General features: G+C 53.0%; 1 protein-coding gene across 2 annotated transcripts in view; it reads left to right on the top strand.

The window, feature by feature from the left end:
- Positions 1–14,164, top strand: part of ADCK1 (aarF domain containing kinase 1) — a 127,798-nt gene that overhangs the window by 73,676 nt on the left and 39,958 nt on the right. For both annotated transcript variants that reach the window (XR_012779703.1, XM_075531357.1), the window contains exon 5: positions 10,961–11,119. Coding sequence is in view for 1 of the 2 variants with exons in the window: in XM_075531357.1 (XP_075387472.1) it covers positions 10,961–11,119 (159 nt within the window). In the remaining variant the exon portion in view is untranslated. The remainder of the gene's footprint in view (positions 1–10,960; positions 11,120–14,164) is intronic.

Below are 14,164 nucleotides of genomic sequence, written 5' to 3'. Positions count from 1 at the left end.
TTATTAATCATTATTATCCCAACATTCTCATGGAGTCTCTCCACTCACAGCTCTCGATGTTCTCAGGCCTGAAGAAGCTCCCTCAGGCCCTCGAGAGAACTACAGCCACTTCCGGGCCATGTTTCAGCTTCCCTGGGTCAACGGGAAGTCCCAAGTCTCCCTGTCAGGAAGAGGTCAGAGAAACATCTGACCTGGCCTCCATTGGTTCACTTACCAATATCTATGGAGCACTAGATTTGCTGGGTGCTTTGACAATGAGGGTGCCTCAAACTAGAAGGAGTCTGCAGTCTAGAATGGGACAAGGAGCCCTGGTGGTGCAGTGGGTATGTGTTGGGCTATGAGCTGCATGGTCGGCAGTTTGAAACCACCAATGGGGCCTCGGAAGAAAGACTGGGCATTCTATTCCCGTAAACAGTTACTGTCTCGGACACCCACAGCGGGTCACTGCGAGTCGGCATTGACTCGATGGCTGTGAGTGAGAAGGGGACGGGGGATAGTGTTTGGGTGGTGTTGAGTCGGCCTTGCCTTAGTGATCCTGAGCACTGTAGAACCAAGCCTGCCTGGGCCTTCCCCAGCCTCCCAGCCGTTACCACCTTTGAACCCTTGTGGCAGTCACTGGACCTTTCAGTCTATCTCGTTGGAGGTCTTCCTCATTTTTACACTGACCCTCTGCTAAGCAGGATGTCCCCCCTCCCCGCCGAGGTTGGTCCCTCTGATAACATGTCCCAAGTATGGGAGACGAAGTTTCACTCTCCACACTTCCGAGCGTCATTGTGGTTGTATTTCTTCTAAGACAGTCCACGGGATTGCCACTGCTTTGTGTCCTCAGTGTAGGAGGGTCTCAGTGCAGGGCTTCGGGGTCCACTCCCGGCTCTGCTCCTTTGATGGTCATGAGAACCCCCGTTCCACCTCTAGGATGGCTCCTTTTAAGTCTAGCAAAGCTGACTAGTCCCCTTGTTAGGGTGCTGGACACCTGATTTGTATGCTCTTTCCTCCTGTAGGGGTGCCATGAACCTTATTTACTTTACTAGAAAGCTATCCAATCCCCTTTGTGGGCCCAAAGTGCCTCATTTGCATAGCCCCATCCAGCCATTTGGTGGGAATTACAAGACCATGGCTAGAAGGGTTATATTAAGTAATTCACTTGTGGAAAAGTGGCTTAAGCAGAAGGTAGCTAAGTAGATTACAGTTTACATGCGGCGTCTGAGTGGGAGCACTAAGAGCACCCGTGGGTGGGCTGTTATAGTCCCCTGACAGAATAGGATGGAGGCTGGCTTCGTGGACCCTGCCAGTGCTTTTCCACTGCCCCACTCTGCATCTTCACTGCAACTCCTGTTACAGTCAGTGGATTGTTCTAGACCAGTGGTTCTCAAACTGTGGGTTGCGACCCCTTTGGGAGTCTAACGACCCTTTCACAGGGGTTGCCTGATTCAAAAAAGTAGCAACATGACAGTTATGAAGTGGCAGTAAAAATAATTATATGGTTGGGATGGTCACCCCACCACAAGGAACTGTATGAAAGGGTTGTGGCATTAGGAAGGTTGAGAACCACTGTTCTAGACCGCCTTAAGTATGTTGTTTCTTAAAACAAACCTAGAAAGTTGGCATGAAACTCCCTGGTCTACAAATGAGGAAACTGAGGCACAGAGGGGTTCTGCACCTTACCCAAGCGTCTGTTCAACAGAGCCAGTACTGGCGCCTGGGCTGGTGGACCCAGGACCACTGTCCCTTTGATGCGTCTCAGGCCCGACTGCCCGACCAACTGTTGGGCCTTTCCCAAGGAGCAGACCCCCTCAGCCACCCTTGTGTGTGGCTGCCCCTGGCTTCTTGCTTCCCCACCTGCGAGCAGGACTGTCACTGTCCTGTGGGGAGAAAGCGACTGATTCTGACCTGTGATGACGCCCTTGGCAGATCCAGGTGGACGCTGGCCCTGGGACCGGAGGGTCTTGAGCGAAGGACTAGGCCAACCTCCCCGCAGCTGTGTAGACAGGGACGTTGCTTGGAAATTTCTGGGGTTGGCCCTGGCAAGGAAGGTTTTGAGGTTCGGCTGCTGGCCCTTCCTTCTCTCTTTCCAGCTTGGCAGTAGCCAGAGCTAATGGCTCTTGAGAACTGACTGTTTGATCCTTCAGAACCCAGAAAGAACACAGACTGCACAGAAAACAAGGTCTGCATGTCCTCAAGCTGTTATTGGCACTGCTTTTTATTATAATAAATTGCTCTGAGTGGGCAGCTGGGGGGCCTCCCGCTCCGAGGCAGGGCAGACTTGGCGTGGAGAGGGACACTTGCATGCTTTGTCCACAGCTCTGACCTCTCTGGGGCCAGTGGTGACACTGGAGGCCTCTTCTTACCTTGCCAGAAGTGCCCTGTCAGAACTGGCAGAAGCAGCCGTGTTCAGGGCTCCTGCAAAATGTGAGTGTGTGCAAGTTGAGAGGCTGTTGCTCTCCCCGCCCCCACCCTGCCAGCCTTCTGCGGGACTTCCGTCGTCCAGGGTCAGGGCCGGCCTGCCTTCTCTGTCCATGAACCTCAAGGGATTTCTGTTAGACCACCAGCCTGCATAACTCACTGTTGACTGACAGACTTGGCCTAAGGAATTGCAAATTGGTTTCATTTCTTATACCAACTCTGGCCAGTCAGTAGGGCCTACCTGGAGCAATGTGTTGAGAAAGATTGCCCAGCAGGCATGAATTCCAGAATTGATTAGTGGCGTTTGGCTTAGGTGTGCTTGGGGTATATTAGTTAGCTATTGCTGCCTAAAAAAATCACCCCCAAATTTAGCAGCTTAAAATGACAAACCTTTGCCAGCGTATCGTTTCCTTGGGTTGGGAATCTGGGAGTATCTCAGTGGATGGTTCTGGCTCAGGGTGGCTCAGGAGCTTGTGGCAAACACGCTGGCCATTTCAAGTTATCATTTTGAGGCCCAACGTGCGCCTGACCCAAGCTATGGTATTTTCTTTTTCTAAAATTCATTTCATTGAGGGCTCGTATAACTCTTACCACAATCCATCCATCCATCCATTGTGTCAAGCACGTTTGTACAATCATTGCCATCATCATTCTCAAAACACCCCCTTTCCACTTGAGCCCTTGTCATCAGCTCCCTCATCCCCCCCCCCCTCACGATCCCTTGATAATCTATAAGGTATTATCTTGTCACATCTTACACTGTCCAGTGTCTCCCTTCACCTACTTTTTTGTTGTCCGTCCTCCAGGGAGGGGCTTATCTGTAGATCCATGTGATCCATTCCCTCTTTTTTTCCTACCTTCCCCTTCCCCTCCTGGTATCTCTACTCTCATTATTGGTCCTGAGGGGTTTATCTGTCCTGAATTCCCTGTGTTTCTAGCTCTTATGTGTACCAGTGCACATCCTCGGGTGTAGCCGTATTTGTAAGGTAGAATAGGAATCATGATAGTTGGGGGAAGGAAGCATTTAAGAACTAGAGGAAAGTTGCATGTTTCTTCATTGCTACACTGCACCCTGACTGGCTCGTCTCCTTCTCACGACTCTTCTGTAAGGAGATGTCCAGTTGCCTACAGATGGGCTTTGGGTCCCTAGTCTGCACTACCCTTCATTCACAGTGATATGATTTTTTTGTTCTTTGATGCCTGATACCTGATCCTATCGACACCTCGTGATCACACAGACTGGTGTGCTTCTTCCACGTGGACTTTGTTGCTTCTGAGCTAGATGGCCGCTTGTTTATCTTCAAGCCTTTAAGACTCCAGCTGCTATAGTTTTTTGATAGCCGGGCACCATCAGCTTTCTTTAGCACATTTTCTTATGCACCACTTTGTCTTCGACAATCATGTCAGGAAGCTGAGTATCATGGAATGCCAGTTTAATGGAACAAAGTGTTTTTGCATTGAGGGAGTACTTGAGTAGAGGCTCAAATGTCCATCTGCTACAAGCTATTGTATTTTCAGTTGTCTCATATGCATCTGAAAATTAGACCTTGACTAAAGAAGACAGAAGGAGCATTTGCATCTGAATGATGGTGCTGGTGAGGAATGCTGAAAGTACTGTCTGCAGATCAAAGGCATGTGTCTTTGAAGAACTGTCAGAATACCCCTTAGAAGCCTCTGAGACAGCCTCGGAGAGACCAGTCCCTGGCAAAGGGCATCGTGCTTGGTAAAGTAGAGGGGGCAGCGAGAAAACAAAAGAGGAGGGCCCTCCATGCGATGGCTTGATGTTGTGACTGCCACCGTGGGCGCACACGGAGCAACAGCTGTGAGGATGGTGCAGAAGACGACAGCGCTTTGCTCTGGGGTACACAGACCCACCGAGTCAGAACGGACCCCATCGCATATCACAGCAACCGCCAGAATCAGTCCTTGGAAGGCTCCCCGGGGGTGCGAGGGCCTCCAGCGGGAGCACTCCCAGAGCGAGGGTGCGGAGGAAGTGGCAGGGTCTTTTAGGACCCCGTCTTGGAGTTCACGCCCTTTCACCCTCGCCTGGGCCTTGTTCTCTCAATCAGGGTTAAGCCCTGAAACCCATGCTCCGGGCTCCCCATCTCGAAGGGAGGCGTGTTGAAAAGCGTGTGAACGTATATTCAAACCCTTCCAGGGGAGCCTTACGGTACATTTGCCACATAACTTGTATTTGTCATCACTGTGAAGTGTCACCGTAGAAAGTTCAGGAATGACCTAAGGGTGATGGGACCCACACGAGGCGTGTTTAAGGAGACTGTAGCCATACATCATGTCAGCTGGTAGGGAAGCTTTCAGGTGGAGGGGTGCCCGGGCAGGCCCCTCTGAAGTGGAGGGCGTGGGCTGCAGGCAGAGGGAGGCGGATGAGAGAGGTATTCGGTCCACGGGTCAGCAGTGCTGTAGAGAGCGCCATCCAGTGTGTCTCAGGCCTGCTGGGGATGCGAGGGAGTGAGGCTCACTCCACCACCTCCATTAGCGGCAGGCTCCACGGATGGCAGCTGGCACCCAACCAGATGTGGGGTGGGCCGCCTTGAGGTGAGAGCCAGATGTTGTTTGCCACCGATGCTGTGGTAACCTGCTGGCTTGGTCCTCACTCAGGTGTGCTAGGCAGTCTCCCGGCTAAGTGGGAACTGCCGGGTGGTGGGCCAGGGCATGCTTGTGTCAGGGCCCGCTCCTCTCTTCATCCGGAGCCAGAAGGGGCAGGGCTCTTTGGATGCACTGTGGCCACAGTGCTGTAGTTTCTGAATTTAACATTGATCTGCTATGTGTGGGGACAGCAGGGTTAGATCTTGGGCATTGGACAAGCTGGGAAAACTGAGATACCCCTATCCTGGGGCCATGAGACTGGATGGGCAGGTAGTTGGCTGGGGCTCGTGGTTGGCTCATAGATTCTAAGTGAAAACACCCCGAGAGCCACACCATGGCCTCTCCAGAAGATCTGGACTCCCCATCACCTTGTCCTTGGGAGGAACATGCTTGGCTGCCTGCTGATCAAAGGGGTGGAGGGCCAAGTCCATCCAGAGGCACCGTGGAAGAAAGGCCAGGTAATCCATTTCCGAAACAGCAGCCACTGAAAATCCTGTGGCGCACACCTCTTGCGCACACCTGGGGCCGCCGGGGTCAGGGTCAACAACACAATACTGGCGGGTGTTTTGCTTTCTTAAGAGCAAGCGCTTGGGTGCTCTGTGTGGCACTTGGAAGCACTGCCCAGTAGCCTGACATCTTAGTTACCCGGGGCTTCTCTAACAGAAATGCTACAAGTGGGTGACTTTGCAGAACTAAAGCCCAGACCAAGCTTTGATCTGACGCATAGGGATGCTGCAGGGCAGAGTAGAACGAGCCCTGTGGGCTTCCCAGGGTGGACATCTTTATAGGAGCAGAAAGCCTCTTCTTTCTTCCTCGGAGCGACTGGTGATTAGCAGCCCAGCAAGTAACTGCTGGGCCACGGGGGCGCCCAATAGTTCAGCTGCGGGTTATGTATTGTATTGATATTATGTGGTGCATATTACCAATACACAATCAGACAGTGGGAAATTTTAAAACATTATTCCAAGTGGGGAAGGTCATGGTCTCCCAGAACAGGAATCTATTTTCTCACAGTCCTGAAGGGAGGCTGGAAGTCCTGGGGCAGGGCCCCAGCAGTAGGGATAGGCCCTTGCGCTCTCGCTCAGCTCTGGGGGAGGAGCCTGTCTCCGCTTCTGTAGCCCCAGTGGTCTGCCCTCAGTTCCCGGGCACCCTCCCCCAGTCGTGCCTTGTTCTTTATGACTCAGAGGGGATCAGAGTTCGGACCCACCTAAAATGGCCTTCTAAGCTTCTGGCCAAAGGCACTGGGTGAGGAGTGGAACTTATATATATGTATATATACGGATGGTGGGAGTGTGGGGAGGCGGATGGGACACCATTGAGCCCACAAACCTGGCTTTGTGAGGCACCCCACAGCTAAGTGCTGAGTCCCTCCCTCTGCTCTTGGGTGGAAAAAAAGCCACTTTGTGGCTTTGGAGTGACATCGTGGGCTCTGTGGAAGCCCCCTGCCTGCCATGCCCCTAGGGAAGGATGCACCTGTTTCTTCTTAACTCATTGGTGCTTTTCCGCTCATCAAAAGAAACAGTCCCCTTCCCCTCCCGACTCAGCCTAAAAAACCAACCCATCCAAAGCTAGAGAAACTTTTTTTCCTGATTATTTTTCCTTCTCCAGACAGGGACATCAATATATTTGAATCATTGTCCAACAGTAATTAAAAAGCACATAACTAGTCATTTTAAATGCAGTTGTTTTACTTAATTGATTTTGCCACTAGACCTGGAGGGATAAAAAAAGCAGTTGGGGATGGGGGGAGCTGAGGGGGAAGGAAGCTTTAGAAAGGGAGAGAAGTTTCCAAGAGTGACTGGAGGCAGCTCAGGACCCTGCTTGAGTCTAATTGCTATAGAAGCTGCAGTTGGTCTCTGCTAATGGTGTTCTGCTGAAAGGGCTGGGGGCCGAGGCCTGATGGGAGGGGGTGGCGATTGTTCCAGCCGCACGGAGCATGAGTGAGTGAGTGAGTGAGTGAGTGTGCGGGCGCGTCGGTGGGGGTGGGGTGGGGGTGTAGTTCTTTCGGGACAGGCCCTGTTTTTCCTTACTATCTGTCAGTCTAAAGTACTTCCACCGAACTCTTTGCATCAAGGTTCCATTTAGAGGTGCTTTATTCATATTTAATTACAGGCTGCAGCACCAATCTTTAATTACCTTTTTTATAAGCCAGCTAGGAACATCCACTAGCAATCAATTAGTGTGTATGTATGTGAGTTTGTGTGTTTGTGATTTGCTTCCTGAAAGTGGGGGCTGGAGGATAGCTCCAGGGGTGGGGGTGGGGCAGGGTGGGAGGGCACATCTGCCTCACAGATTCCCTGTGTCATGAGTACCACATCTTCATTCCCTGTGTCCACTGGCAAGGCTGGGGACTTGGTCACATATTCTACTTCACCCAGCCAGACACTGTCCAGGGTGCTGAGTAAGCAGCTGCGTTTGGGTGGCGACCTCTTGGGGACCCCTCTGTCCCCTGTTGGGAGCAGGGACCTGGTAGGAGGCCCCCTTCATGCCCCCTGGGCATGGAGCAGACAAGGCTTCCACTCACCCAGGGGGCCAGGTTATGACCTTTCCTTCCTCCACATGGCAGGCTGTTCTTGGCAGCCAGCCTGGTCCCAGCCATGTGATGCCACTCCACACCACGCCATACCACGCCATGCCATGCCATGCACTCTTCAGCTCAAAAGACTTGGCAGCACCCAGCATTGACGCTAGCTGGGAGATTGACTGGCTTTCTCAGAAAGCATACAGGGAGCCAGGCTGGGGCGTAGATGAGAGTGGGCCCAGAGAGGACATCCAAGGCCCCGTGTAGTAGGAAGGTCAGGGCATTCCAGGTGCCAGGGAGATGAGGGCCTGAGTTCCTCACTGTGCTCCAGAGAACACTTTCCTTGGGAGGTGGTGCTTACCGTGGGAGCTCAGCTTGATCTCATGCACTGGCTGGGAGTGTGGCTGTGGCTCTACTCCCCTCCGTTCCTGGCCCCTGCCCCAGCCAAAGGGTGAGGATGGGACAGGAAGTCACAGGAGCCCCTTGTTTCCTGGACTGATCCCAGATAGGACTTGGGAAAACCCTGTATCAATCCGAGCCCCTGCAATGGTGCATGACTGAAAACAAACCCAACTCAGAGTGAGTTAGGCCAAAAGAAGAAAAGGGACAAAAAGAGGGATCGCAGAATGGGTATTCAGGCATGGCTGTATCCAGGGGCTCAGGCCTTGTCACCAGACTGGCTCCTTTTTGTGACTCTGCTCTCTTCTTGGTTGATGTCACTTGCGTGGCCATGGGTGGTTCATGCTTATATTTTTCGTTTCAAGTTCAGCAAAACGAGAGCTTCTCTTTCTCTCCAGTTTAAGCACAAGTAAAGCAATGGCGTCTGCTCGGCCTGGCTGAGCCGCGTGTGTATCTCTGGAGCATCCCTGTGGCCAGAGGCCTTCAGCCTTGTGCCTGGTCAGGCCATCGCCTCACACCCATGGCGAGCCACCTAGTAAAACCCCAGAAGATGCGTGCTTTGGCTCACTGGGAAGATTGTGGTCTTGGGGTTAATAGGTGTGCAGGTTCTGGGCTCCAAGCAGGTGCAGTCATTTCAGAGGGAAGAAAGAACTTCTGAGGAAAGAATAGTGGGATCATTCACTCAACAAAGATTGATTTGGCAGCAGGTAGCCCTGGTGGCGTAGTGGGTTATGTGATGGGCTGCCAGCTGCAATGTTAGCAGTTCGAAACCACCAGCCTCTCTGTGGGAGATAGATGAAGCTTTCTGCTCCCATAAGAGTGACAGTCTGGGTAACCTACAGGGGCAGTTTTACCCTGTCCTATAGGCTGCTGCTGGTTGAAATCGACTCGATGGCATTGAGGTTTTTTTTTGAGTTCTAGACCTAGGAGCCCTGGTGGTGGTATAGTGGGCTAGGAGTTCAGCTGCTAACTGCAAGGCCTGCAGTTCAAACACACCAGCTCCTCTGTGGGAGAAAGATGGGGCTTTTTGCTTCCATAAAGATTTGAAGTCTCAGAAAACACAGGGACAGTGCCACCCTGTGCTACAGGGTTGTTATGAGTCAGCAGTTTGACTTCCAGGCTTGGTTTGAGTTCCAGGCTTGTTCCAGACACAGGGAATCCAGCAGTCAACAAAATAGACCAGATCCCTGCCCATGTGAAGCTGATGGCCTGCTGGGCTTTATTGGGATGATGGGGAGACCCAGTGTGGTTTGGGGTGAGTGATATGGGAACCTCGTGCTCACAACCAAACTCTCCGCCATCGAGTCAATGCCAACTCACAGTGACCCTGTAGGACAGGATAGAACTGCCCCTGTGGTTTTCCGAGAGGGTAGCTCTTTATGGGAATCGGGAAGAATACATAGTTATAGGTGGGGCAGAAGGGGAGCTAGACGCCGAGAGGGCATACAAACAGAAGCCCACTGAGAAGGGGCACGGAAAGCCAATTCTATGCCCGGCTCCTGTGACAGAAAAATAGCGGCCCTCCCTGTGTTGCCTGGGCCTTTCCTTGGCAGGGTGTTGATAAATGGATGGAGCCCATTGAAAGCACCAGCAGTGGTGGCAGGCCTGGAAGGAGTGATTTACGAGATGAGATTAGCAATGTGATAGTGTAGCTTGCCCGGAAGTCAGGTGACTTCTGAAGTCCTAGGAGAGGAGAGCATGGAAGGGCGGGGAAGGAGGAGCGGGCATGTGACCAGTTACTCACACACTTGTGCATGGATGCGCATGAATGTGTGGACCTTCCCAGAACTCTGGGCCCACACGGAGCCATCAAGTGGAAGAAATGGAAGGGCTTGACATTTTAGTCTTCGCCAACCAGTCTTTTTTTTTTTTTTTTTGGAAACCCTTTGGGAACCTTCTTTCCATCTGGTGGGATATTCTGAGCCATGGAGATGTGACTGCTCAAATCACAAACAATTTCCTGCAGGGAAATTGATGTGGCATCCTAAGAGGGAAGAAGAGGAGGTGGAGGAGTGGAGTCTACCTATGTTCCATTTGACAGAGAGAAAGCAAGGCCCTGCGCAGGCTGGTGAGGACCCAAGGCAGGGCTTCGAGCTGGCCTCACAGATTGGGCGACTTCAAGTCCCAATCAGGACCTCAGCTCTAGGTCTAGGGTTGGATCATTCCTTGTCAGAGGTCGTGGACGTACTCTGACTTCCTGAGGGAGCCTCATATGGCACCTGTGTGTGTGTGTGTGTGTGTGTGTGTGTGTGTGTGTGTGTGTGTGTGAGAGAGAGAGAGAGAGAGAGAGAGAGAGAGAGAGAGAGACTTCTCATTAAGACATCACTCAAAAGGAACTAGGTTAGGCTCAACCCTACTCTGGCACCATCTCATTAACATAGCAGAAGAAAGCCCCCATGTCCAAACAGGGTCACTCCTAGCTACTGTGGTTAAGACCTTAATGTGTATTTTGGGGAAACCAATCCACTCCACCACTGGTACGTTCACAGTGCTGTGTAACCACCACCTCTGTCCCAGTGCCAGGACACTTTCAGTCACTCGAACAATGACAGCAACACACTGACGGCTTCACTCGAAAAATGACAGCAACACACCAATGGCTTCACTCGAACAATGACAGCAACACACCGACAGCTTCACTCGAACAATGACAGCAACACACTGATGGCTGTGTGCATTCAAGAGTCGCTCTGTTGAGCTCCTTGAGGAACTGATTGATCTCCTATTGATCCTCCATGTGTAATAACTCGGAGGCACATTGGAGGAAAATTTATTGAGCAGATGAAACACGCTTCTGAACATTCTAGACCGCACCTCCGAGGGATCTGCACTGCTTCTCTCTGTCCACTTGGCTGGGAATCCCCATGGCAGCCGAGGGACCCGGGGGACCCTGGGTTGGCACCCCAGAAAGCTTGTCAAGCCACACACTTGTTTTCTGTTGGTGTTGGGTAGTGCTGGCTCTGGCCTGCCTTCCTCTCCCTGAATTGGGTAATCTTCTCAGCTGTTCTGCCCTTTCTCCACCTGTGACAGATCCACGACTTGTTTGTGAGCTTTGACGACACCCCTCTGGGGGCTGCTTCCCTGGCCCAGGTCCACAAGGCTGTGCTGCGTGATGGGCGGACTGTGGCTGTGAAGGTCCAACACCCAAAGGTGCAGGCTCAGAGCTCCAAGGACATTCTCCTGATGGAGGTGAGAGCCTACCCCTTCCTCTCCCCTTGTCCTTATTCTGCAGGTCACCGGGAGGCTGGTGGGTGCAGCCTGGCCCTTTGAGCAGCCGAGAAGGGAGAGGAGAGTTTGAGACCAAGACAAAGCAGGCGTCCTGTTGACCCTGGGACCTAGGGTCCTCCCTCGTGGATGAGTTGGCAGCTTTTCCAGCTTTGCCCAGGGGGCTGTCTGGGAGTGATCTCAGAACATGCTGAAGAGCTCCTCGGGCCAGTGAGAACTCGAGGGGGACCTGGTAGAAATGAGTTGGGCCAGAAGGACTAGAACAGTGACCTCTTAATTTGCAACAAAAGGAGCACAGGGGTGACCAAGGGATACAAAAGGGTACCCGATCCTGGAGAAGTGTTTGCGCATGTTGCCTGCATTTCTGACAGCTGCTTTTGAGGAGCAAGGTCACCTGCCAGGGAGTGGCCCAGAAGGAGCGGGGGGGGGGGGGGGGGGGGTGTTAATCCCTGCCTGTTGTCGCTCTAACCAACGAGCACAGCGGCTCAAACCTAACAACACCGTGAGGATGGTGCAGGACCCGGCATGTCAGGTCACAGCACACTGACAGCACCTCACGACCATGGTCACATGGAACAAAGGTGGAGGATGGTGAGCTGCTTGCCGGCCTGTGCTCAGGACAGAAACAACCTGCATGCCCCCTGGGGAGGTCAGCCATCTGCTTGCCTGTAGCAAGTCCCCCTCCCCTCTCCTCTCCACTCCAAGTTCCCTGTCCACACTCGAGACTCCTCCTGCTCGTCCCTCTTGAAGTTTGACCCGTGCACCGAGGGTCTGCTCAGCACAGGCACCAAGTATGTTCCAGAAGTACCAGACTGAAGGAGTCTGCCTTCATCCTCAGGGAGTGCCCAGGTTCCTGGAGGGGACAGGCACATAAATGTACGGGCACACAGTCGGGACCTGAACTCTGTCCACGGGCAGTGGAGCCCTGTACCTAGGTTGATGGTGGGATTCCCAGGGGGGCAGTGCTTGAGTAAACGGGCAGAAGGCCAACCCAGCATGTGGGAAGGTCCTGAGTCATGGAGGAACAGTGTCTGCGCAGAGAACTTCACTCGGTGGCAATTGGATGAGCTGGCGAGTGGAAGAAAATGAGTTTGGCGAGGTAGGCGGGCCATGTATACCCGGCCAAGGTGGAGAATGATGTTCATGGAAAGCCTTCAAGGCACATTGGTGGAACAGAGCTGATTTCCCTCCTGCACACGGTGGGGAAGCATTTAAGAATTTTAACCAGGAGTATGTCTGGTCAGATGTGCCTTAGAAATCAAAGTGAGTTGGCAGTCTGGAGGCTGTACCGGAAGGCAGAAAGACTGTAGCCAGTGAGAGGCAGCTGGCCTGGCCAGGGTTAACCAGGTCAGTGCCATGGGGAGGGACCGAGGGGTAGAACTCACAGGACACAAAGTGACCCATAGGCTCTGTGACTGGTATGATGCAAAGGGGCATTAAAACATTGCTGTCTCAAATGATTACGTCTAGGGGCCTTAAGCCGTGCATATCGGAAAAGCAGAAATTGCCCTCGTTATTCCACACCGAGGGAATTGAAGACAGAATTGGGCCCGGAGGGGAGAGAGTGTCCTGAGAAACCACACAGGGTGGTGAGACAGCGTAGACATTATCAACAGCAGGAAGCCACTGCCACCCTCAAGACCTGGGGACCGTGTGTGTGTGTGTGTGTGGGGGGGGGCTGTTGCCCAGGAGCCGGGGCTGTCTGGTGGAAGCTTGCCGGCGGAGAAGTGGGTCACAAACACAGGGCGTTGGTGTCACAGAGGAGGCACAACTGTCGTCGGTGCTAGTGGGGGCAGTGGCCGAAGGGGAAATACCTGGCTTTCCCCTTCTCCAGCCATAGTACCCCGCCAGGGCTGCCCAGTGGCTGAGTCGGGCTGCAAACAAGCTCGGAAGGCGACTGCAGTGCAGTATCTGAAAGCGAGCGGGTGGGCACCCGGATGTGGGTGATGGCACATGCCGAGCCAGGGAGTCTCGTGGGCAGTTTTGGATGGAGCATCTCTGCTGGTCTGGAGCTCAGGCTGGACACAGGCATTTGGTATTTATCAGCCAGGGTCCTGATAGCAGCTAAAGATGGCAGACTCTTTGAGATCACTCAGGAAGGTGCAGAGAGTGCAAGCAAAGGGGTTGGGGGGTTGGGGAGGTCGACCCTTTAGCGAGAACACCAAAGCAGGACTGAGCGAGAAGAGAGCTCTGTCTCACGACTTCCGCTAGGCGTGGCCTGTTCCTGAAGCTGCAGTTGGAGCAGGGGTCGGTGAGAGCACTCGTTTTGTGTAGTCCTCGTTGGGGTGGCTTGACCGGAGGTTGCAGGGTCTGCTTCCAAGGTGGCTCACTCATGTGACTGGAGAGTGGGTGCTGGCAATGGGCTGGGGGCTCAGCTGGAGCCAAGGACCTTCCCATAGCTTCCTGCCAGCATGGTGGCTGGGTTCTGACAGCGCATGTCTCAAGAGACTAAGGCTGCACACACATCGAGTTCTATATCCTAGCCATGGGAGTCAGGTCGCATTACTTCCTTGACTGTACTGACTGGAGCAGTCACAAGGGGTGGAGAAATAAACTCCACCTCTTACCGAGGGAGTGCCAAGGTTCTAGAAGCGTCCGTGAAACTAAACAAACAAACTCACTGCCGTTGAGTCAATTCCGGCTCACACCGACCCACTAGAACAGGGTAGAGCTGCTTGCCACTGTCGGGGACCGCAGCTCCTTAGGGGAATAGAGAGCCTCATCTTCTTCCTGAGGAGCAGCTGGCTGGTGGTTTCGAACTGCTGACTATGCAGCTAACTGCTCAAGGCATAACCACTACGCCCCAGGACTCCTTAGAAGAGCCTGTCAGCTGGTAGCTGTTGCTGTAGTTATTTGAGGAAGATGGCACCGAGCAGTATTTAGCATTATCCTGCATGGTCAGTTTTGGGTTGAGCCATTTAGAGCCATTTAGAGGGTGAGGGGGGCGCAAGAGAAGGAAACCCAAGGGGACAGAGACATTTAATGTAGAATGTGCTTCTCAGATAGTGA

Source organism: Tenrec ecaudatus, chromosome 14 (genome assembly GCF_050624435.1).
Source record: "Tenrec ecaudatus isolate mTenEca1 chromosome 14, mTenEca1.hap1, whole genome shotgun sequence".
NCBI classification, from domain to species: Eukaryota; Metazoa; Chordata; class Mammalia; order Afrosoricida; family Tenrecidae; genus Tenrec; species Tenrec ecaudatus.
The sequence above is the reverse complement of the archived record's forward strand: the minus strand, read 5'-3'. Positions and strand labels throughout refer to the sequence as shown.